Source organism: Pristis pectinata, chromosome 18, assembly GCF_009764475.1.
Source record: "Pristis pectinata isolate sPriPec2 chromosome 18, sPriPec2.1.pri, whole genome shotgun sequence".
Lineage (NCBI taxonomy): Eukaryota > Metazoa > Chordata > Chondrichthyes > Rhinopristiformes > Pristidae > Pristis > Pristis pectinata.
Genome location: NC_067422.1, coordinates 36,082,873 through 36,108,909, shown reverse-complemented (window position 1 = coordinate 36,108,909; position 26,037 = coordinate 36,082,873). Strand labels below are relative to the sequence as shown.

At 42.7% G+C, this 26,037-nt stretch overlaps 1 protein-coding gene across 1 annotated transcript in view; it reads right to left on the bottom strand.

The window, feature by feature from the left end:
* Positions 1-26,037, bottom strand: part of LOC127580139 (transient receptor potential cation channel subfamily V member 5-like) — a 52,138-nt gene that overhangs the window by 14,041 nt on the left and 12,060 nt on the right. The window contains exons 3-10 of the mRNA XM_052033349.1: positions 20,740-20,862; positions 20,218-20,358; positions 17,554-17,652; positions 16,099-16,265; positions 8,488-8,637; positions 7,224-7,436; positions 2,924-3,010; positions 1,432-1,508 (exon numbers count right to left, since the gene is read on the bottom strand). Coding sequence (XP_051889309.1) covers positions 1,432-1,508; positions 2,924-3,010; positions 7,224-7,436; positions 8,488-8,637; positions 16,099-16,265; positions 17,554-17,652; positions 20,218-20,358; positions 20,740-20,862 — 1,057 coding nt within the window. The remainder of the gene's footprint in view (positions 1-1,431; positions 1,509-2,923; positions 3,011-7,223; positions 7,437-8,487; positions 8,638-16,098; positions 16,266-17,553; positions 17,653-20,217; positions 20,359-20,739; positions 20,863-26,037) is intronic.

The following is a 26,037-nucleotide window of genomic DNA, read 5'->3' as shown; positions in this document are numbered from 1 at the left end:
TCAGAAAGAAAAACAGGCAATAAGAGAGAGAGAAATAAATTGTCATGGCTTAAGATGGATAAGTAGGGAACAAAGGAGTGAGGAACACACACACAAGAGAAAAGGAGGGAAGAGGAAGAGAAGGAGAGAAAAAGAGAAACGGAGGTAAGATTATGGAGACAGAAAACAAGGCAGAGAGGATGACGGAAGTCACAAGGAGAAAGAGATAGGTATGAGACAGAGGGAGGAAAGAAGGAAAATTTGAAATAAAGTCACAATGAACAAGAGTCCAACATCGCTGAAAAATACAGAGAGAACCAGCAGATGGTGAGCAAGAGCAGGAGGTCAAAATGGAAATGATATGGAGGGAGCCCTGTGACAGTTTGCGGGGGAAACCGACACAGAACGTGCCTGCAGGAAGGGAAAAGTTTGTGCAGCAACATTTTAAATGTGAAAAGGGAAAAAAAACATACGTTAACACAAAAAGAAAATGATAGATTTTTAACAAACAGTGACAACAGTGGACTCTCCAAGACATTAGTCATTTAAACATTTGAATGCAGAGTGAATACACATTTAAACTGGGTCATACAGTAAAGAAAGGTCCAAGGCTTACTTCCTGGCTTGGATTAATTTAGAAGATCTTAATTAAGACAGCAGTGGAGATACTCAAATCTGCCTCATCGTTCCCCCTTAGAGTTCCCATTTCTGGTCACTTTTCAGTGCAGATGTTGGGTGAGGGCACATCTGGGTGAGGTCACATCCGGATGAGGGCACATCCGGGTGAGGGCACATCCGGGTGAGTTGTGTCGACCTCAGCACCAACATTTATGTAACAAAAGATAGCTCTAAGGGAAAGGATTGGAAATTGGTTGTGATGGAGGAGCGCAACGTAACCAAATCCCTGGTGAAACCAGTGATCTTAAGAAAGCTTTCAAAGGTGGGGAGAGATTGAAAGACAGGACAATTTAGGGACAGAGATCCATAGAATGTGGAGGCAAGGCAGCTTCAGGCTGTTCCTCCAAAAATAGATCAATGAAAGAGCAGTTGTGTGGAAAGGAAGAATCAAAGAACAATTCATAAAATTTTACAACACAGAATGCTGTTCTGTCCATCGTGGTTTGATCGGAGTTTAGAAACACCAATCAAATGCATCACGCTCTCAATAAATACACATATTTTTTCAAGTGCATATCCAATTATTTTTTTGGCAAGTTATTATTGAATTTACTTCCACCACCCTTAAGGTCTTTACATTCCAGACCACAACAACTTGACGCATCCCACAAGAAGAATGACCAGCTGATGAACAACCGGTGACCATGGAACCCCGCATGACTATCTATGGAGGATGGTTTGGAGGGCAAAGTGTTAAAAATGGAAGTGTAAAAAATCTACAATAAACACATTAGCACCACACTTAATTAAAAATGCTATTGTTATTCTACTTACATTATAACATGGAATGGGCCTCCAAGAGTCGTTTTCCCAAAGTATCCTGATGTTCCATACCGTAAGAAGTCAACACTCTAGAGAGAGAAAATTAAAATAAGCATCTCACAAATGTTATTTCTTGATATCTAGGGGCGAGTTTTCACTTTCAGTACTGTTGGAACCAGGGAAAAGTAGATAGGAAGTGTCAGCATCTAGGCTAATATGTATCCCTCAGCCAACACCAGAAAAGAAACCCATTACATTGCGTTGCGGGAGCTAATTTTACACAATTGGCGGTTGTACTTCCTTCATTATTCTGCTTTTTGAAAGTCAGGCAGAGTGTACAAGAGGTGGCTGGATCACTGCTGTCAATTCCCACACCTATCCCCAACTCCATCACTACCTCCATTCTCCAGCCAAGAACAAATATCCCTCACTAACCAACTCCCTCCACATCCGCAGAGAGTAGGTGACGCATGTAGAAGCTTCTGGTTTGACTCCCCACGTCGAATTGGGTGGGAAGACTAATCTGGTTTCGTTTAAGGCTGAGATACCTCTGAAAAGAGTCAAATAATAGTCACATCAAGTGTCAGTTATATAAAATGATCTATTCCACATTATGTATGGATCATCTTTCATGAGAATTCCCAGCTCTATCCATTCGCAGTTACCATTGCTGATATACTTTGAATACTCCCTTCTTCTGTCCACTATTTAACACATGCATTATCAATTTATTCTGCAGGGGGAGGAATAGGGTAAGCATATTTCCTCAGATCACTGGTATAAGAAAGTCCACCAATGATTATAGTGCCATAAAGAGATATGGCATGGAAACAGGCCCTTCAGCCCATCAAGTCTGTGCTGACCATCAACCACCCATTCACAATAGACCCGCATTAACCCCATTTTTTAATCTCCCCACATCCTCATCAACTCCCTCCAAATTCCATCACTTGTCTACAATCTAGGAGTATTTACAGTGGCCAATTAATCTATCTTTGGGATGCAGGAGGAAACTAGAACACCCAGAGGAAACACACATGGTCACAGGGAAAATGTCTAAACTCCACACAGAGAGCACCCGAGATCAGGATTGAACCTGGGTCTCTGGCGCTGTGAAGCAGTGACTCAAATAGCTGCACAACTGTGTCACCCAGGTTGGTGGTGCTGAGTAATGTTGATTCATAATGATTTCTGATCTTATAACATTGGCAGAAGTATTTTTTACATTCTATATATAGTAGTAAAGACCTGGTAGTACAACCAATCCTAACCAGATTATCAGTGCTGGTTAATGGAATCCTTATCCACATTTGTGGGTCTAAAAGTCTTTGCCCCCTCCAAGGACAATATAATTTGATGCAATCTTGTAGGGGCATACAGGACTCTACCTGTCTAGTTTCTATTTGTCTGCAATTGATGTCACTTTGTCTGGGATATTTTTAAAAGCAATGATTGCTTCTATTCCTCTCAAACATCCCACAAAGGAAAAAAAAATAGTTCTTACTTCCATGAGAAGAATAGCAATGGCTCCAAAGACAGAAATGATTTCCCCCACCAAACGGATGTAATCTTCTGTTGATACATAGCACAGCTGGAAACAAGAGGCAGAGAGTAAATGGTTCAAAGGATGAACAGAGGTAATTGCCATTATTTTACTACAGATAGCAAACCTTATGACATTACTTCACTGAGACGCAACTGGTTTCAAATAGGACTATAAAAGCAGGTAATGTTATGGTCCTTATATTCAGCCACATCTATAATATTTATTAAACAGGTTCTAAAAGAACAGGAAGTCCACACAAATGCTCTTATGAGTCACTGGGATCTAGTTCTTTCCCATGATATACAATAAAGATGAACTCATGATCTCTCAATCTACCTCATAATGGCCCTTGCACCTTAATTGTCTACCTGCACTGTACTTTCTCTGCAACTGTAGCTGTAACGCTGTATTCTGCATTCTGTTATTGCTTTTCCCCTGGTACGACCTTGATGTACTTATGTTTTGGAATGATCTGTATGGATGGCATGCTGAGTTTTTCACTGAATCTCAGTACATGGACAATAATAAATCAAGTACCAATTTTTGGGCATCATGAGAGTGAACTTTGATAAAACAGGTTCCATGATTAAAATGCTTTTCCCTCAAACACGGGTCTGGGAATCCCATGCATGTAGCATGCTGCAGCAAGCAGCATGTTTACATGAATGATGTCTTTCCTCGTGTGATCCTTGTTTTGAGGATACCACACTGAAATTGCAATTTGTTTGATTAAGAAACACTGTGAATCACTCACAAGGAAGCAGCTTTCCACGGTGTATCCCGTTCACGGAAGCTGCTGAACATAAAGGGCTAATCAGCCACTTTTCACTCAGGAGTGTAACGTGCTGCACAGGGGTTTGGAGGCAATCAGGAGTGACACTAGTGGAAGACAAGTTTCAAATGTTCCTTAACGTGAACTACACAAGTGAAGTGGGAACAATTACAATGTTTAAAATACATTTAGACAGGTACCCGGATAGAAAAGTTTTAGAGGGTTATGAGCCAAATGCAGGCAAGTGGGACTAGCTCAGATGGACATCTAGGCATGGACAACTTGGGCCGAGGGCCTGTCTTCCATGCTGTACAACTCTATGATTCTATGACTGTTATTTCTCCTGTTATTTCCTCTTTGTCATGGTTAGCGCTGGAGCCAGAGGAGAGGAAAGTAGGCATGGCAAGCATGCTCAGGAACCCCAGAAGAGCATGGGAAGTTGGCTTATGAGCCCATTGCCTTCAAGTGCAAGGAGCCAAGCTTTCTATGGAGCAATGTATCCAGAGGCTGAGGTTTTCAAGGGCTGCGGAGACCTTCTGCAGTCAGTGTTCCAATTACAGACGTGTGCTTGGAGTACACTACCTGTAAAGATGCACATCATTATCACAATAGATCACGAGTCACAAGGCACTCCCTGAGCAACCATGAAACAAAACTTCTTATCATCTGTGCCAAGACTCCAGGGAGCTTGTACAATTCGTTTATTCTTAACCTGAACATGGTGCCCACCTAGATATTGAGGGCATGACCCATGGAGGCCAAGGCATTGGGTGTACTTAAGGCAGGGATTGATAGATTCTTGATTGGTAAGGGGGTTAAGGGTTATGGGGAGAAGGGGGCCATGTGGCCCAATTCTGCTCCAATACCTTATGGTCCTATGTAAAGGGATGGCAGACTGCTGGAGATAAAGGCAACCCCTACCTTTCTTGGTTCCTCATTCCTCTCTGGGCTCCACATGAGCACTGATACAATCAGACCCATGGTGCCAGGAGCCTTATGGAGATCACCATCAGGGTCCCCTAGGTGACACCGGTAACTGCATCAATCCCTGGACTCCCTAAAGTACTCTCCAAAGATGATTGCATAGTTCATCATTATCTGGGACATGTTGCATGGTCTGCCCATGTCCGAAGTCCTCCAGCAGGAGATGGGAGGAGGAGAGAAGGTAGAGCAGGTGCCATCCATGACAAATGGAGAACCTCTGTGGACTTGCTGCTAGGGTGCGTCCTATAGCCCAAAGTGTTCTTTGAAGGTTCCACCACAGGCTCAGGCCCAGGCATGGAGATAATAACTGAAGTAACAGCCACCCACCTTGGCCCCACATGGCTTTGTGACTGACCAGACAAGACACCATGGTGGTGCTTCAATGTTTAGCTGGGACCATCTACAGGGTGCAAGAGGCAACACCTACACCTGCTTATCCTTGACATGACCAATGTCTACAATCCGTGGTGCAAGAACTTTGGAGGGTCGTGAACAAAAGGGCATTATGTTTCCCTTGGATATCCCAGCTGCATATAAAACTGGGATGTGATCATGTTCTTATCTTATTGATTTCGCTCACTATGATCCTGTCGTAGAACATAGAACTTAGAACACTACAGCACAGTACAGGCCCTTCGGCCCACAATGTTGTGCCGACATTTTATCCTGCTTTAAGATCTATCTAACCTTTCCCTCCCACATAGCTCCCCACTTCTCTATCATTCATGTGTTTATCTAAGATCCTCTTAAAAGTCCCTACTGTATCTGCCCCCACCACCTCTGCTGGCAGTGCGTTCCACGCACCCACCACTTTTTTTGTAAAAAATTTACCCCTGACATCCCCCTTATACCTTCCTCCAATCACCGTAAAATTATGTCCCCTCATGTTAGCCATTGTCGCCCTGGGAAAAAGTCTCTGACTGTCCACTCGATCTATGCCTCTTATCATCTAGTACACCTCTATCAAGTCACCTCTCGTTCTCCTTCTCTCCAAAGAGAAAAACCCTAGCTCACTCAACCTATCCTCATAAGACATGCTCTCCAATCCAGGCAGCATCCTGGTAAATCTCCTCTGCACCCTCTCTAAAGCTTCCACATCCTTCCTATAATGAGGTGACCAGAACTGAACACAATACTCCAAGTGTGGTCTGACCAGAGTTCAACAGAGCTGCAACATCACCTCGTGGCTCTTGAACTCAATACCCCAACTAATGAAGGCCAACACTAGAGTATAGGTCCTTCCCAGGTTACGTCAGGGTTCCATTCCTGTGAACTGTTTGTAACCCAGACAGTTCACAAGTCGGAAATGTGTCTGTAACCCGAGTTCCCATGTGGCAGGAGATGCCTGTAATCCTGCAGCAACAGGCAAACCCATCCCGCTGGTCTCCAAATGCCCGTTCGTATGCTCAAGCTGGGGAGGACCTGTGATGATGGCTGTGAGTTGTTTCAAACAGACTTTAACAATACCTTGTTTCGAGACTACTTCTTTCAATCCCAGATTAGTACCACCCTAGTAGTTTACAGAATAACTCTCCCCACACTGACACACCCAAGGTCAAGTTCAGGAAGAATTATGAACACCTTTCTCTCTCAACCAACCCCGGGCCAGGTACAATGTAGGATTTGAAGCTGCAATGTACTCTGTTCCACTTGAGACCCTGCTTCTTGTTGAGTTCCAGCTTGGTTGTCCTGCTAAGCATTGCCACGGATGAGTGACTTACTAATTTTATACCTTTTCACAGTAGTTCAGCACATAGAGACCTTTAGCCCGTGGCGCCAGCACTGACCATCAAGCATCACTTATACTAATCCCACTTTATTCTCCCCACATTCTCACTCATCTACATGAGGGACAATTTACAGTGGCCAATTAATCCTCCAATCTGTATGCCTTTGGGAAGTATGAATAAAATGGTGCACCCAGAGGAAACCCACATGGTCACAGGGAGAACGTGCAAACTCCACACAGTCAGCATCTGAGGTCAGAATTGAACCTGGGTAACTGGAGCTGTGAGGCAGCTGCTCTACTAGTTGTATCGCTGTGCCTCTTAGGTCCTTTGTCATTAATACATTCAGGGCACATCGAGGAAAACACTCCTTTGCTTTCTTCCACCCCCAGGAGTTAGTCCAGGTGAATCACCCAGTCTAGCATGGAGATATTGAGGGTTATCTCATGGTTATCCAGCGTGGAGATAGCCCAGATGTCAGACAGTGTCAGAGATCATCACCCAAAGTGCACCATGTTCCTTTAATTCAAATTCTTTGTGAGTAAAGACAGCTCTTGAGAAATGAGCGGAACGTCCTTCAATGGACAGTCTTTAAGGCTGGCAATTCCAGTTGGCAGAGCCTTCAGTCCTGAACGCAGCAACTGCCCAGACTTCTGAAAAGTAACTCTACGGGTGGGGCTCCCTATTGGGAGGACTACCCCAGGAATTACCCACCCCAGTTCAAAGAGCCACAGTAGCTGGTACCAATCCATTGGCACAGTGTTATGGTACTAACATCTAATGGTGCCTCTTCCAAAATCTGAGTATCTCTTGGGTCTGTGACATTGTCCCGCCGTGGTACAAGAGGACGAAAGATGCAGCAGGAGGTAAATATGCTGATGTAAATAAAGTAGAAAGAAGTGAGGATTCGGAAATAATATTTTCCATATTTGTTCCACTTGAAATGAATCAGCGTTTTGATTGCAGGGAGGTTGAGAATCTTCAAGGCCTGTGAGAAACAAAGCAAGCAGAAAGGTATATATAAATGACTTGGACGAAAATATCGGTGGGCTGATTAGTAAGTTTTTCTAATTTGCAGATGACACCAAAATTGGTGCAGTTGTGGACAGTGAGGAAGGTAGTCAAAGGATTCAGCAGGATATGGACTAGTTGGAAATGTGGGCAGGGAAATGGCAAATAGAGTTTAATCTGGACATGTGTGAGGTGTTGTACTTTGGGAGGTCAAATGTAGGAGGAAGGTATACAGCAAATGGCAGCATCCTTAGGAGCGTAAAAAGGGTTCTTGACATGCAAGATATTGCCCCATGAAAGTGGGAACACAGGTAGATAGGGAGGTAAAGAAGACATGTGGTATGCTTGCCTTCATTGGTCGGGGTGTTGAGTATCTAAGTCAGGAAGTCATGTTGCAGCTGTACAAAATGTTGGTTAGGCCTTATTTGGATAACTGTGTGCAGTTCTGGCCACCACATTATAGGAACGATGCGGAGGCTTTGGAGAGGGTTCAAAAGAGGTTCACCAGGATGTTGCCTGGATTAGAAAGTGTCAGCTATAGGGAGAGGCTGGACAAACTTGGATTGTTTTCTCTGCAGTGTTGAGGGCTGAGGGGTGATCTGATCCAAAACATGAGAGGCACAGATAGGGTACATAGTCAGATTCTTCACCCCAGAGTGGAAATGTCAAATACTAAAGGGCACAGCTTTAAGGCGAAAGGAGAAAGGTTTAAAGGGGATCCAAGCAGGAAGTATTTTTTACACAGACAGCAGTAGGTGTCTGGAATGTGCTGCCAGGGGAGGTGGTGGAAGCAGATACAATAGTAACATTTAAGAAGCGTTCAGACAGACACATGAGCAGGGGGGGAAATTGAGGGTTGTAGACCACATGCAGGCAGATGTACAGTTTAAATTGACATCATGGTTGGCACAGACCTCATGGTCTGAAGGGCCTGTTCCTGTGCTGTACTGTCTGTTGTAAAGATGCAGCAGTTAACCTTTGCTCAGCCACCTCAAGTGTTTGTTTCTGTCCAGAACTCATTGTCTCACCTCATCTTCATTACTGCACAGGATCAGTTCAAGGACTGAGTGGTCATCATCCCAGGAGTCAATGCCAGAGAGGTCACAGAAAGTGCCGGAGATAGACTTGAAAAGGCACTGAACGTGATGCTCCCTCTTTTTCACTAAATGTTGAAAGAGCTGCAAAACATAATCCAAATCTAAAACATTAGCTACTCCCATCTTATATCTAATTGGGAAGGGGAGGTTTTGAAAATGTCCATAGATGCTCATCTACTCTGCATGTTAAGGTGCTCAGCCAAGACACCATGTCCACAGCATTCCAGAGGTGAATGGCAGAGATGGGAAGATGGTTCAAATTATAAGATCTTCCCTCAGTAGTTTCCCTTGAAGGGAGGAAGAGCAGTTGAGATAGTAGGATAGAAGGGTAGAAAACATGGTCAGTCAGAAGAAGAAACACATAAGGCAAACAACAGTACTTCACGGCCAAATGAGTACTCTTGAGGTTTATTCGCTCTTGTAGTAGGAAATTTGATAAATAATTTGTGCCTAGCCCAGTCGAACAAACTGCTCTGAACTGAAAATCTAAACAAACTTCAGATGCCCATTGAAACTGGCCACTAAGCGTGGGACATCCTGATTTTGCACCATTGTAGCTTGGCAGCAGAGGACAATAAATAAACATTCATATTAACTGGTCCTCATCAACACCATTCATTACAATCCACGAAGGCCTGGTTACCGTATCGAGTGATTTTGTATATCTTCTGACTTATGGACAAAATCGGCTTATCGACATCTGTAAAAATGGAACCCATTCATAATCCGGGGACAGTCTGTACATCACTTTGACATCTGGAACATCGTCAGCTTCCTCCATCGTCCGGCTCAGTGGGATTGTCTTTGCTTAGTTTCAGCCTTATGTATCTAGTTTTTGTCAGAACATCATCTCCTCCTCCACTTACACTGCTATCCTGTGGTCTAATCTTGATCCTTCTCCTTTATCATCTTTGTGATGTCCTTGGACAACATCATCTAAAGACACAGAGCAATGATGAGACAAACTCTACTGCTTCGCCATTTCCCCCAATCTCCCCACCTTCTCTGCATTCTGCTGATGTCTAATCTCTGAATTTGGCAAATTGGTAAATTGGTTTATTATTGTCCCTTGTACCGAGGTCCAGTGAAAAACTTGTCTTGCATACTGTTCGTACAGATCAATTCATTACACAGTGCATTGAGGTAGTACAAGGTAAAACAATAACAGAACGTAGAATAAAGTGTTACAGTTACAGAGAAAGTGCGATGCAGGTAGACAATAAGATGCAAGGAAGGTGGAAGCCAACTACTTTAACCACAACTGCCAACACCCTCCTCTTGTCACCAATTTCAAGCCCTCTTTGATCATTGTCTCAACCTGAACCAGACTCTTTGCAACTTTAGCAGCCCTTCTGACCTCGAGCTGAGCTGTTAACCCCTTATCCTCTCCAGCGCAAGACTGACCTTTTTTCTCCTCCACACTCCCTGTTCCTGCATCAACCTACTTACAGGCGAGCCCTCATCCATGCCTCTGTGCCTCGGAACTTCATCGTTCCACTTTTCCCCCGATCGGTCTCCCATACTCCCTAAACTTCGGTTCATTCAAAACTCTGCTGCCAGCATCCATGTCACTCAGCAAGCCCTCCATCTCAGCTGACAATTGCTCCGTTATCCAATGCCTACATCACTTAAATCTCTTCAATGGCCTCTCCCTATTTCTGTACTTTCTCTAGCTCCATGGCCACTGTGTCTCACACTTGGCACGAATACCTTCACACTGCACCACATTTTAAACATCTTCATTCTGTCATTTTCATTGATGTCTTCCTTTAAGATCTTCCTTATTAGCCTCCTCTTTGAACAAGCCTCTTAATATATTCTTTGTGGCTCTGTGCCCATCTCCTCTATGAAATACAGTGGGACATTTATATATGTAAAGGATAGCTGGGAATGCAAGGGTTAACAACTGGCAATGTAAGGGTTAATGGTATGCTTCTCATTGTCAAGTGGGCTCCCAGAGTACAGAATGATCTCAGGCATGGTGTGATATTAGTTTTGTCTAGTTTTAATGCCAGGTGTAAGTGGGAAAGAAGTAGTTTTATTAGACATACCTTGTTATGCTAAAAACTTTATGTAAACAATTGCCTGTGCAAGTGTAACTTCCCACCTAGCTTTCCCACGAAAATGGGTATAAAGGTACGCTGTAACCAAGTCTTCTTTGAGTGAGGATCTAGTACAGAGATAGGGTTACACTGTTTACTCTTACTCTGTATCCCCCCCACTCCCGCTAGTGAAAACTAATAAAGCATTTATCGTAAGTTCTTTGGTTCTGCTGTTGTCTGATTCATTACAGGAGCGTGGGTCGACTTTGACAATAGGCTGCAGTTGATGTTGTTTTGCTGGTGGAGAAGGCTGTCAATTGTGGTTCAGTCTGCCTTCAGGTCAGAAGTTTGATTGTAATTATATAATGTGCTTGATTTACACGATAAATGGTAGGGCTCTGGAGACTGTTGTAGAACAGAAAGATCTATGGGTGTAGATACGTAGTTCCCTGAAAGTGGCAACACAGGCAGACAGGGTGGTGAAGAAGGTTTTTGCACACTTGCCTTCATCAGTCAGGGCATCGAGTATAGGAGTTGGGATGTCATGTTATAACTGTACAAGTTGCTAGTGAGACCACACTTGGAGTATTGTGTGCAGTTCTAACTGCTCATCCATCGGAAGGATGTCATTAAACTGGAATGGTTGCAGGAAAGATTCAGAAGGATTGGAGGGCTTGAGTTATGAGGCTGGATAGGCAGGGACTTTCTTCCCTGGAGCGTAGGAGGCTGAGAGGCAAAGAAAATCATGAGGGGTGTAGATAAGGTGGATGGTCATAGTCTCTTTCCCAGAATAGGGGAATCTAAAACTAGAGGGCACAGGTGAGCAGGGGAAGAGTTAAAGGGACCTGATGGGCAACTTTTTCATGCAGAGGGTGGTGGGTATATGGAACGAGCCGACAGAGGAAGCGGTAAAGGCAGGTATAATTACAACGTTTATAAAATATTTGGACAGGTACATGGATAGAAGAGGGATATGGGCCAAGTGCAGGCAAAAGGGACCAGCTCAGGTGGACATCTTGGCTGGTATGGATGAGTTGGGCCAAAAGGCCTGTTTCCATGCTGTACAATTCATCAGTCTCTGGAGACAGAGCACAAAATCCACACTGATGCATGACTGGAAGCGCAGCACTGTTAGAAATGCACTCACCTGGTTGAGGCATTTGGACTGGCTCTGTTAGGCTGGAGCTTAACTGCTCAACTAGGAAAATATTAAAGATTCCAAGGCTCAATTCTACATAAATGCAGAGGTGTGGCGTGCTCTGGCCATTACTTATCACATATTTAACATTGCTAAAATATCATGATTGTCCAGTCATTATCACATTGTGGGAACTTCTTATTCACAAATAGGCTGCCATGTTACCAACATTACAATAGAGACCACAATTCAATAAGTACCTCAGTTGATGTAAACCACATTGGACTGTGAGAGGTGCTATTGAAATGCAAAGCTTCTCGTATGGATGATTTTATGAACTAGGGCTAAACAGTTGTATGATTTTTCTTTCCAGTAGTTTTTTGAGAGTACAGGACCAAAGTTTTACCCCATCATTGAATACAGTATTCCTCTTTCAACTGCCTTATGCAACTCTGGAAAATAAGGATAGTGAGGCTGATTTTGGATAGCTCTGTGGACCAATGGCCTTCTTTGTATTGTTATCATGCTATGTGACTTTGATGCATCTTACATTCAACTTGGTTGAAAAAAAGATTTGGTTTGAATATCTTTCATATTTCTGTCTTTTTTGCAGTTCCTTGTACAGTGGCCCCATGACACAGAGACAATTATATAGAGATTGGTCTATCATTTACCATCATTTCCTGCAGTATTTGAAAATCCTTTTTACCTCAAATATTTATTCTCTTCTGAACTATCTTCCATCAGCCTGCCACCTCAGTTTGTGTTGCAGCTCCCTATCAGACACCTGAGCATTGTCACTGGGGGGAGGTCCTTCAACTCAAGTCCAGCAGGTAATAATTAACAAATTAAAATGAGAGACCAGCAACATTGATAGAATTCAAACACCATTCTGCTGTCAAGCAGTACAGTTGTGTGAGCTATGTAGATCAGAAAGTAGAAATCTGGTGCTATATTTGGAGTCAAACACAGCTATCAGGTACAGCAGGAACCAGAGGTTGCAACAAATGTTCTCTGTCATTTCCCTTCACTGTTCCACTTAACCCTCCCAATTCTTTCAGCACTGCCATTTAACTTGACGCCCCAGGCTTGCCGATTAGTACTGGGAGATTACTAATTACTGAAACGCACAATGGACCTAATCGCTCACCGTCTCCATTGGCCCAATCAGTGCCTATAAGATGTGTAGCACAGATGAAAATTAACCTCATTATCTCAAATGGTTTTAAACACCTGCTGGGGTCGTGTATCTTGATTGTCTAAAGATGGTAATTCGTGTACCAGCTTTTAATCATTGATAGGCAGCAAGATGACTCTAATCTCAGAAAAGTTAGTTGACACCATATTCAAATAACCCTCTCTTTTGGAAACACAAGAGACTGCAGATGCTGGAATACAGAACAAAAATCAAACTTCCAGAGGAACTCAGTGGGTCAGGCAGCAACTGTGGAGGGAAATGGACAGGCGATGTTTTGGGTCGAGACCCTTCATCTGACCAGTCCAGATGAAGTGTCTTGACCCGAAATGTTGACTGTCCATTTTCCTCCACAGATGCTGCCTGACCCACTGAGTTCCTCTGGAAGTTTGATTTTTTGCTTCTTTTTCTTTCGGGTTGTGTGTTAGATGTTAACGTTTGTGCATTGCAGAGTTAATTTCCCAACACATTGAATGCAGCCTATAACAGGCATTCAGAACAGAAATTGTTATCTTGCTCTATGGTAATGACATTTCTCTTGACAACAATTGGGGCTTGTCCTATACCATGTCCACCTTGGGTAAAGCAGGTTGTATGTTAAGTTTAGGCATTGTTTAAAGTCTGATGGTGACATGCGGCTCCACATTGGCTAACTCCCTGGTGCTATAGAGTAGAATAGGCAATGAACCTGGTCAGGAGACAGACCTCTCGGTGGGCGAGCATTTCAGAGATAGTGACCACAACTCTCTGACCTTTAGAATAGCCATGGACAAGGATAGGAGCAGATGATATGGGAATATTTTTATTTGGGGGAGGGCTAATTACGATGGTATTAGGGAGGAACTTGTGAGCGTAAATTGGGAAAAGATGTTCTCAGGGAAATGAACAGCAGAAATGTGGAGATTGTTTACGGACACTTGCATGGGGTTCTGGATAGGTCTGTCCCACTGAGACAGAGAAAGGACGGCAGGGTAAAGGAACCATGGTTGACAAGAGAGGTGAAATATTTAGTCAAGAGGAAGACAGAAGCATATTTAAACTTTAGGAAGCAAAAATCAGGCAGGGCTCTTGAGAATTATAAGGTAGCCAGGAAGGAGCTTAAGGAGGGACTTAGGAGAGCTAGAAGAGGACATGAGAAGGCCTCGGCAACTAGAATTAAGGAAAATCCCAAGGCATTCTACACGTACATGAGGAACAGGAGGATGACTAGTGAGAGTAGGACAGCTCAGGGATAAAGGGGAAACATGTGCCTGGAGGCGGAGGAGGTAAGGGAGGTCCTTAATGAATACTTTGCTTCAGTGTTCACCAGGGAGAGGGACTTTGACAAATGTGAGGTCAGGCTAATATGCTGGAGCATGTTGAGGTTAAGAAAGAGGTAGTGTTGGAGCTTCTGAAAAACATTAGGATAGATAAGTCCCCGGGGCAGAAGCTATATACCCCAGGTTACTACAGGAAGTGAGGGTAGAGATTTCTGGGGCATTGATGATGATATTTGCATCCTCCCTGGCCACAGGAGTGGTACCAGATGATTGGAAGATGCCAGATGTTGTTCCCTTATTCAAGAAAGGTGATAGGGATAATCCTGGGAACTATAGATCAGTGAGTCTTATGTCAGTGGATGTGGTATATAGGGACAAGGCTTTGACAAGGTTTCCCATGGTAGACTCATCCAAAAAGTCATGAAGCATGGCATCCATGGAAACTTGGCTGCGTGGATTCAGAATAGGCTTCACACAGAAGGCAGAGGGTGATAGTAGATGGAGCGTAGTCGGCCTGGAGGCAGGTGACTAGTAGTGTTCTGGGACCCCTGCTCTTTGTGATTTTTATAAATGATTTGGATGAGGAAGTAGGGGGATGGGTTGGTAAGTTTGCAGATGACACAAAGGTTGGACGTGTTGTGGATAGTGTGAAAGGTTGTCGTAGGTTACAACACAATATAGACAGGATGCAGAGTTGGGTGGAGAAGTGGCAGATGGAGTTCAATCTGGAAAAGTGTGAAGTGTTACATTTTGGAAGAACGAACTTGAAAACTCAAGGTTAATGGCAGGATTCTGAGCAGTGTGGAGGAATAGAGGGATCTTGGGGTCCAAGTCCATAGATCCCTCAAAGCTGCTGTGCAAGTTGATAAGGTGGTTAAGAAGGAACATGGTGTACTGACCTTCATTAGTCAGAGGATTGAGTTCAAGAGCCATGAGATAATGTTGCAGCTCGATAAAACTCTGGTTAGACCACATTGAGGGTATTGTGTTCAGTTCTGGTCACCTCATTATAGGAAGGATGTGGAAGCTTTGGAGAGGGTGCAGAGGAGATTTACCAGGATGCTGCCTGGATTGGAGAACATGTCTTATGAGGAAAGGTTGAACGAGCTTGGGCTTTTCTCTTTGGAGCAACGCAGGATGAGAGACGACTTGATGGAGGTGTATAAGCTTATGAGGAGCATAGACAGAGTGGACAGCCAGTACCTTTTCCCCAGTACAGCAATGGCCAATACCAGAGGACATCAGTTTAAGGTCAGAGGAGGAAAGTTTAGGGGAGATGTCAGAGGTAGGTTTTTTTACACCGAGAGTGATGGGTGCCTGGAATGTACTGCTGGGGGTGGTGGTAGGGGCCAATACAATAGGGACATTTAAAAGATTCTAAGATAGGCACATGGATGTAAGAAAAATGGAGGGTTATAGGCTGTGTAGGAGAGAAGGGTTAGCTTGATCATGGAGTAGGTTTATATAGGTCTGCACAACATCGTGGGCTGAAGGGCCCGTACTGTGCTGTACTGTTCTATGTTCTCTGTTCTCTGTTCTAACAGCTGTGCATTAGTCCGTGTCCTGATACCACACATTGCCTGCACAACACAGTGCAGCTATGAAAAAATTTGTACTTGGGCACACGTAGTATGTGAATCTGCATGTACATACCTTGTATTGCCTGGATAGTGGACAGTAGCTGGGTATTGGTCTTGTTTGGGCATTGTATACCACTTGAGTTAGAACTTGCCTGGTTGGGATTTAGGTACTGGATAATATTAAGTGGCATGTAGGTGATCCAGTTGTGGATTTGGAATAGTTCCTTCCTGATGTCTTGCATACCTGGCCAGTCTTCTCCTTTCTGTACATGTGAAGTTTAATACCCCAGTACATGTGAGAACGAACATGTATTAAATATTCCCTCACCTGTACATTTCCTGCAAGGGCAGCCAGTTTGAAGGGAGTCAGTCCATCATTGTTTGTGATTGTTTCTGTGGGATTTCCATTCTCTGGATTGAGGGACATGATAAAATCATACATCTCTGCAGTGTAACTTTGACCCTGTAATGCCAGGTGATGCAGAACAGTGTTACCTGAAATAGACATATTGGGAGAAAGAAACTGAGATTTGCATTTACATTGTGCCTTTCACAACCTCAAAGTGTCCCAAAGCACGGTTGTAATGAAGGAAAAACAGCAGCAAATTTGAATGCAGCCAACTCCCACAACCAGCCATGGGATCACGACCAGATCACCAGTTTTCTTACTCTAGAAAGCAGATAAAACTTTTGAGCCAATCACATGGGTTGTGTTCCGGGCATTGCAGAAAAGGGTCTTGTAGGGCTGGAGCACAGAGTCACTTGGATGATACAGGACTTGTAGTGTTAAATTGTGGTGCTGGTTCAGGGATAAACATTGGTTATAAGTACCAAAGAGAACACCCCCTTTAAGATAATGCCATAAGATCCTTTGAGAGAGCATATGCACAGTTTATTGCTTCATCCAAGAGATAGCACCTCTGACAGTGCTTTACTCCTGCAATACACTGGGAATGTCAACCTGGACTATGTGTTCCTATCTCTGGAATAAGACTCTCCAACACAAAAGCACCCAGCTGAATCTCAGCTGACACCTAAAAGACTGAATTTCACTCCATCTTCCAACTTCCTACAAGAGGATCTGTCACCACAGGGTTGTTTGATTGCTGACCCAAAGATAATAGAGAATCTGGTAAGACAGCATTCCATTGAATCATATTCCCTGAAATATCTTTATCTAGAAGACAGGTAAAACTTTTGAGCCAATCATACAGGTTGTGTTCTGGGCATTGCAGAAGAGAGTCTTGGAGGGCTGGAGCACAGAGTCACTGGAATAATACAGGGTAAAATTGTGAGGATGTTGCATAGACTAGGCTTGTATTTTCTTGAGTGCAGAAGATAAAAGGGTGATCTCACTGTGGTGTTCAAGATAAGTAAAAAGGAATATATAGAAATGGGAGGCAGAGCAGAATTAGAGTGGGACTGCTCCTGATGATGGCAGGAAACACCGTTTCAAAGAGGTGTGGAAGTTCGTCATCTTTCTTTCCAATGAAACTATTGAGAATGAGGGTCAATTGAAAACTTCAAAGCTGACATTGATATATGTTACAGAATCAGAGAGAGTCGGCAAAATTAAGACATAAATTGGCCATGATCTAATTGAATAGTGGAGCAGGGCTCGAAGGGTTGAAGTGTCTACTTCTGTTCCTAGTGAGCTTGTCTCAAGGCTGAAATACTGGGTATCAAACATACTGTAGGATCACACTCACCAATGAGTGCTTTCTGATCCAGACCTTGAGTTGGAAGTCAATAACATATCACACTTTCCATTTCTGATTCTTACCCAGATAATCCTGTGCTTTAATGTCTGCTCCGTTTTCAATCAGGAACTGCACAATCTCTTTATTCCCAACACAAGCAGCAAATGACAATACATGCTCCCCTGAAACAAAGTGATAGCAAATTAAAAGGACTAACTAGAGAAAAAACAAACTGAGTCAAAGCAAAGGAAGCAGAATGTAGCTGACCAGACCAGTGTCCTTGACAGCAATCAATACAAGAACAATTAAAAATGAGAAAAGGCCACTCAGTCCATTAATTACAGTCCTTCTCAAACACTGTCAGCCTGGTCATCTTGAACAGCACAAATATGTTTTATCTCAGCTTGAAATGATAAAGATAAAAATGACCCAAAATAGTTGATCTGTTTGCAAGTGACCCCACGTTACTGCTGTTTGGGTGACAGAAATTCGCTTTTACAGCAATCACAAATCAGTACCCAAAAATTTGAGATACAGAATATAATTCACTCAAGAAGAATTTATGTGAAAATAAATAAATAAACACAAAATTGGATTTGTTTCAACTCGGATTTCTTGGGATGTGTGCAGATGACGAGGCTTTCTGAGATGGAAAATTGATATACGGGCCATTTTCTAGGAATGCAACCCATCTCCCCCTTAACACAGGGCTACGGGGCTCTCCTGCATAGCTAAGTTGACATAAGGTAAGAAATCCTTCTTGATAAGAATGTTTGGAATGAAAAATAATGAACCAGAAAAAGGAGCTAAACAGGCTGGCAGAGCTTGGACATAGAGGGCTGGATAGAGTTAAAGGGATGAGTTAGGATTCCAGATATGTGGACCTAATTTTATGTACGATTTTTTTTCTTAGCATTGCCTGTCCCCTGGTCTTCACAAGGAATGTCTTATTTCTTTATAGGAATCCTCTAGAGTTATAAACAGGATCACACAGAGATCATATCTTAGATTTATGCTAATGTTAATAGATGTCTGTAATGTGTTTTTTTCTACATATATCATCTTCCTTAAATTTTGATTGTAACACCGCATCAATATTTGACAAAACACTTTTCACAGCTGACAACTTTCTTAACTCCAGAGACTATGTTTTTCATTCTCGTATCTTTAACATCTCACAGCTCCATCCAGTGCTGTGAGATCAGTTAATAAGGCATTTTTTTTTCCACAGTATAGGACCCAAAAGTGAATTGATGCTTCTGGGATATTAAAGGAGAAATTTTGTAGTAAATTGAGAGAAGTTGGGTACAAAACGTAGACACAATGATATTCCAATGTATAATCAAACCAGTTTCTGCACCATATTCCTACATTGATCTGTAAGGTTCAGGAAGGTTGGCTGCTTCCCAACTGTATTTTAACCTGTTATTCCACCTTAAACTAATGTTTTGTTTATATATTCTTGTACTCTGCTCAGAAGTGTATTTATCTCACTCTAGATTTAGTTAGATCTAAAGTCTTTAGGTTTCTTGTCACTCAAACCTTCCAATAATGAAAATGATCTCACAGAGTCATAAAGTTAGACCACATGCAAACAGGCCCTTCGGCCCAACTCGTCCATGCTGACCAATTAGTCCTATTTGCCTGCATTTGGTCCATATCCCTCTAAACCATTCCTATCCATGTACCTGTCCAAATGTCTTTTAAACACTGTAATCGTATCTGCCTCTACCACTTCCTCTGGCAACTTGTTCCATATACCTATCACTTGCCCCTCAGGTCCTTTTTAAATCATTCCCCTCTCACCCTAATCCTATGGCCTCTAGTTTTATACTCCCCTACCCTGGGAAAAAGACTGACTATTCACTTTGTTTATGCCCCTCATAATTTTATATATCTCTACAAGGTCAGCCCTCAGCATCCTTCGCTCCAGGGAAAAAAGTCCCAGCCTATTCAGCCTCTCCTTGTAACTCAGGCACTCCAGTCCCAGTAATATCCTCACAAGTCTTTACTATACCTTTTCTAGTAACTGACATCCTTTCTATAGCTGGGTGACCAGACATGCACACCAACAATCTTAACAGTTGTAACAACTCCTATACTTAATGCTCTGACCGATGAAGGTAAGCGTGCCAAACGCCTTCCTCATCACCCTGACTACCTGTGTCTCCACTTTCAAGGAACTATGTACTCCTCGGTCTCTCTGTCCTACAATACTCGCAGGGGCCCTACCATCTACTGTGTGCAACTGATGGTGTCTCTGATGTGGCTCTTGTATGCTTGAGGAAGTTCAGAAATTTCAATAACGTCTCACTTGTCCTACTTCAAACAAAGTTATAGAATTTCAAGCATGGTATGTCAGTAAAGATGAAGGTCAATAAGTTTTAAATTTGGAGTACACTGAGTGGACAATCATGGAAGCCAAATTAGAGGAAAATGGATTTGAAAAAGAGAGACTCTTAAAAGGAGTGATAGAAAGCAAAAGTTGGAACCACGCAACAAATTCATAAAGTTAACACGTTCCCCCCCCCAAAAAAAAATCAACAAGGGAATAAGGCTTGGAAATTAGGGCATTGAGAAATGGAGAAAATGGGAAAACTCCTTGCTTCCTTTGAAGAACCCTGCACAAATGATTTGATCATAGTGTGAAGGGATCAAAGCTCATGGTAAAAGTCCAGCTGCGTTACCTAAAGGGAAACAATTATGCACTCATGCATGGTCTGAAGTAAATTACGATAAACTCTTACCATAATAAACGAAATTCTTTTCACTTCTTTTGAAGAAGATCCCAGTTGCACGTGATGATGCCACATTGGCTCCTCGGTTTATCAGTTCTTTAACCAAATGAAAATTCTCATTTGCCACAGCGATGTGCAGGGCCGTTTTCCCTACTCAGAAAATTTACATGTTGTCAGTTCCTCTCAGTAAGTTCCACTCTGCACCCTCAATTCCATTCATCAAAAACTAAACACCTTTCAATTCCTTAATCTATGCACAAACACCAAACCTCACCTACTCCCTATTCCGTGTACGTTTCCCACTACCTGCTCAGCATAAATTAACCCTTATTCAGATGATTCCACACATGATTCCACACTTCAATCAATAACCACCTCAATTCTTAAGCCCTTTGTCAACACTACAGTAATTCTGACCAGCCATTTCCAATCTTTCCTATTCAAATAATCTTCAACCCCTTCCATTTACTTCCACCATCGCACCCAACCAATTAATATGGAACAAGAAAAGAATGGAATTGTAAACGCTACCTTCGTACAGCTCGGAAGTGGCTGGTATATTGACGAGATCCGGCACTTCTTCAAGTAGTGCTTTTGCAGACTCATAATTATTGTACAATGCAGCTATGTGCAATGCTGTCTCGCCCATCACACCTACAAGAAATAATGAATAACGTCACTATAATTAGTTAAGGTATTGGTTCAACTCATTCACTGGCTTATGTTGAATGGTTGACTCCCTGGGGTTGTACTGGGACCTCCAGGAATCAACAGACACTGTTGTAAACCTTATGGAAAGTTCAGGCAGGGTCAACATTTGATGCGACACACGAAACTGCAGATGCTGGAGCCTATAGGCAACTCCCACTAGTTATTTTTCCCCTTTACTATTCCTAAGGGCAGGCATGGTGGTGTAGCGGTTAGCATAACGCTATTACAGCGCCAGGGGCCCGGGTTCAATTCCAGCCACTGTCTGTAAGTAGTTTGTACTTTCTCCCTGTGTGTCTGCGTGGGTTTCCTCCGTGTGATCCGGTTTCCTCCCACATTCCAAAGACGTACCGGTTAGGAAGTTGTGGGCATGCTATGTTGGCGCCGGAAGCGTGGCGACACTTGTGGGCTGCCCCCAGAACACTCTACACAAAAGATGCATTTCACTGTGTGTTTCAATGTACATGTGACTATTAAAGAAATCTTGTCTTGTCTTGAACTTGAAGCAAAAAAGGAGCTGCTGGAGGAAGTCCAAATGAAGGCTCTTGACCCAAAATGTTGACTGTCCATTTCTCTCCACAGATGCTGCCTGACCCACTTAAGATGCTCCAGCAGCTTGGTTTTTGTTCAAAATTTGATGGTGCTGTAAAATATGGACTTAAATAATGAACAGTGGAGGACTCCCCCCAGTTTGTTCCTGTCATGAAAGAGGTTCATGTGTACACCTTGTGCAATAATTTATGTACTTAAGCACTATTGTTTGTACTGTTTTATACTTCAGTGCACGGGAGTGAGGAGTAAATCCAGGAGCCCCGTGCACCAGTTGAATGAAACTTGCAAAGCTTAAAGGGAAAATGATGATCGATTGCAACCAAAGCTGGAGAACACTGTACTACTTGGGGAGCACACAAAGGAACACCATGCACTAGATACAGGGGCGGGTACCTGCTTTTCAAGCACTCCCCTCAAAATCCTCATGCAAGAGGTTGACAAGGGAAGAGATGTACCGCGCACTCAGTGGGCCCCGGAAATCATCCAGATCTGAGGAGGAAGCAACAGTAGGTAATTACCTGAAGCAGCATCCTTAGAGCCCAGCCCAAGTTCTGCAAGAAATTTAACGACTTCACACATTTAGTCAAGATCAGTGAATGCATCAACATCCAATCAACCAACAAATGCACAACTAATCTCACAAACACCTCTAAGATCCACCTAACAATTTCTGTCTAACCAAGCTATATGACCTAACTCACACACTTAACTGCACTGCAAAACTTGAACACACTAATACATTCCCCTCTCCTCTGTAGAAGGCAGAAAGCAACAGGCAAGTGCAGCAGCAGACAGGCAGTGAGCTCAAATGCGCAACAGACTTTAGAGGAACCATTCAATAAAATCACAGCTGACTCTGTTCCTTAAATCCTCTTCACTGCTCAATCCCTATGACTTCGAATCTCAGCGTGAAATAACTGAGCTCGACACCCCCTGAGGTAGAGATATCCTCAGACTTACAAACCACGGACTAAAGAAATTTCACCTCATCTCACTTATGAGTGGCTAATTCCTTACCCTGATATCCTGAGATTATGTCCTCTAATTCTACACTCTCCAACAAGCATCAGTTCAGAGACTCCCACTTAGAATCCTGTAGGTCTCAATAAGATCACCTCTCATTCTTCTCAATGCCTGTGAGTATAGGCCAACCTTGCACAATCTTTTCTTACTGGACAACCCTTTCATCCCCAGTATAATCTATGCTGCAACAGCAAGTATATTCCTCTTTAGGTACTACAAATGTGAACTCACTAAAACCCTCCATGATCTTAGCAAGAATCCCTAAGATAAAAATTGCAGTACTACCTTTTAGTGGTTTTAAAATAGTTCTGCAGAAGTTGGATTAAGAGGGAGATCTTCAGTTGACAGGTTCACAGAATAGTGTTATCAGATTTCCCTGTGACATGCCTTGCTGTGTCAGCTTTTGAGTCGTGTTCTCTATTGACCACTTTCAAGTTCTCTTATCTGTTACCATTTACCACACCAGTTGAAGTGTTTGCAGCCAGCTCTGAAAGGAACCAGCCAACTCTCTTCCAGCTACTGGTGAGTGTTGCTACTGAATGAAAGAATATCCGATATGCTCTCAGGAGGGGTCAGAGGTAACTGAACAGGCTGTTAAAGAACAGTGTCTGCAGGAAGCATGTTCTTTGTGCAAAGGCACCGTGAAGGTTGTAAAGATAAGAGTGCAGTCTCTGAATGCAGTGCAGGAAGATCCCTGTGTTCACTCTGCACGTTCCAGAGGGCTAAAGGAAAATTATATGAAGTCTTCCTCATTGTTTGTGGAGGCTACTGATGTCCTCAATATCGCTGTGAGCACAAAACTGCGAGATGCGGTAGAGACCAGCAGCAGCAGCCTGCAATGATCCTGGGACAGCACCATGGCACAGCCCCAGTGACCCAGATTCAACCCTGATCTCAGGTGCTGTCTGTGTGGAGTTTGCACGCTCTCCCTGTGACCTCGTGGGTTTCCCCCAGGTGTTTAGTTTCCTCTCACATCCCAAAAACGTATGGGCTGGTAGGTTAACTGGCTGCTGTAAATTACCCCAAGTGTAGGTAGGTGGGTGGTAGAATACACAGGGTAATCTGAGTGTAATCTGAGGAGAATAAAATGGGAGTATGGATGGGTGTCAATGGACATTGCGAACTCAACGGACTAAAGGGGCAGTTTCCGTGCTGTACGGTTCTATGACTATGAGGTTAAGGAGTAACCATGACCTGACTGCCACAGACTAAGCAGTTCAGCCACGTGTATGAGGTTGCTTTTGATGTATCCGGAGTCACAGACCTCACTGAAAACAAAGAATACAGTTTAAGTGTTGTCTCTTTAAATAGCAGGTTCAGGAGAAATAGGGTTAATAAAACTTGGCTAACCTGCAAGAAATAAGAACTGTTAGATTTTTTTCAAACCAGTTAGGTTAAAAATTACACTGGCAATAATTTTACATGTTGAAATACAGGTGACATTTTTGGGTGACATTTTTGCTGAAAAAAAACCTCCCAGAACAAAGGAACATCCTGTGAAAAAAACATGAGACAAATCTCCCAAAGGACACTAAAATACCTGGAAATGTTAAGCTGATTGTCAACTGCACTGCATGGCTTTTTTTTTTCAGAATACTTGCACAATTTCTGGTATCTTGCAATGAAGGCCAACATTTCATTTTCCTTTCTACTTATTTGTTGAGCCTGCATGTTAACCCCTGCATCTCATGAATCGGCACATCAAGATTCCCCTGTACACTGGTGTATACTAATTTCTCAAAGTTTCAGAAGTATTTGTCTGGGAATTGGATTTATTTGCACACTATTTTCATGTTCAAATTGCATTTAAGAGCTGCTTTGCGTTTGTTGGATTGATTAGTGATTAGTGACCTGTGGGCATGTTCAGGAATGATTCACCTAAGTGCATCAGAGATATTCCTAATGATGTCATCCAGTCTACAGCGGTCATCCCTGAAATTACCAACAGAAATTGGATTTTAACCATTTGACTTATGACTTATGATTTTCAGCCACAAAAAAAGACAAGCAGTAAACCCTGCCGCAGATTGGCAAAGGAATATGAATTAAAGGATCCACAATCTTTTATCGATATGGTACTCACTGCATTTACCAACAACAGTTGTTATTGCTCAGAATAATTCAAACAAGATTGTTGAGCATCCCATTACTTATTGCAGTCTTCCTACATCAAAGATGCAAGCTGCAATTTTTGCCGGGGTAAGGAATCGAGTGACACATAGAGGATTGTGGTGGGGGTGGGGATCAGACCTAGCAAAGACTGCTCCGTGTCTACCATGAAGAGGGGTCATTTAAGTCTTCCAGTCCTTCACAGTGGGAATGACATGCCAGCTGTGGTCACACCGTGGCCATCATGAATTGTCCAGGTAAAATTTTTATAGAAGAATTGGGGTGAACACCATTATGATATTTTGTTGTATTATTCCCAATTTCATGATACTTTGCTGGTCACCCAAGTAGGCATTAGCACTAAATACAGCATCCATCGAGAGCACCAAGAATAAGTGAACTCCAATTTCTAGGCAATTCTTTTTTCTACTTTTCCTACCAAATCTTGAGCCTCATCTTCCTTCATTATTCTCTATCTGGCAACTTTTTATATATTCATTTAACCTATGCCAATTTTTGTTTGCAGACGTTGTACCCTATTCACAGCTCACTTTCCCAACTAGCTTGGTATCATCATCAGATATGGATACGTTAGACTACCTTTTCATCTAAGTTATTAATATAACGTGGCTGGCTCAGGCCCATGATTGGTTGTACTCCACTGGCAACAGTTTATCAATGAGAAAGAAAACCATTTATTCCCACTGTTTTCTGTCCTTTAACCAACCCTTTATCCATGCTGCTAGGTTACCTGCAATACTATGAGCCCTTATTTCATGTAACATTTGTACCTTATCAAATACCTTTTGAAAATCTAGATACACTACCGCCAGTAATTCACCCTCATCGTCTTGCTAGTTCCTTCTTCAAAAAAAAATTGCGATATGTCAAACATTATTTATCTAAATGACTCTCCTAATATTAACCATTTTCTAAGTACCCTGTTACTTCACCTTTAATGATGGATTCTAGAATTTGCTGACAACCACCATCAGGCTAATTGATGTAAAATTCCTTATTTCCTTCTCTCCCTCCTTCCTTACATTTGCTACCATCTAACTTTCTGGAATTGTTCCAGAATCCAGGGAATTTTACAAGATAATGACCAGTGGATCTGTTATCTCCGTAACCACCTCCCCAAAACTCTCTTGTACAGATGTTTGGTTTTAACTTCTCTGGTGCTTCCTCTTCAGCGACATTACTGCTGTTAATTCTTTACTGTCATTACGCTTTTGCTTCCTTCCTGTTCATGCTATATTCATTTGGTCTTCCGTAGCGAAGACAAATACGGAAATATTGTTTTGTGCCTCTGCCATTTCTTTATTTCCCATTATAACTTGTTGGGACATTGTTTCCATGGGACCAACATTCATCTTTGCGATTCTCTTTAGTTGCATCTGATTGTAGCAGTTCTAACTTTTTTTTACATATCCCTTG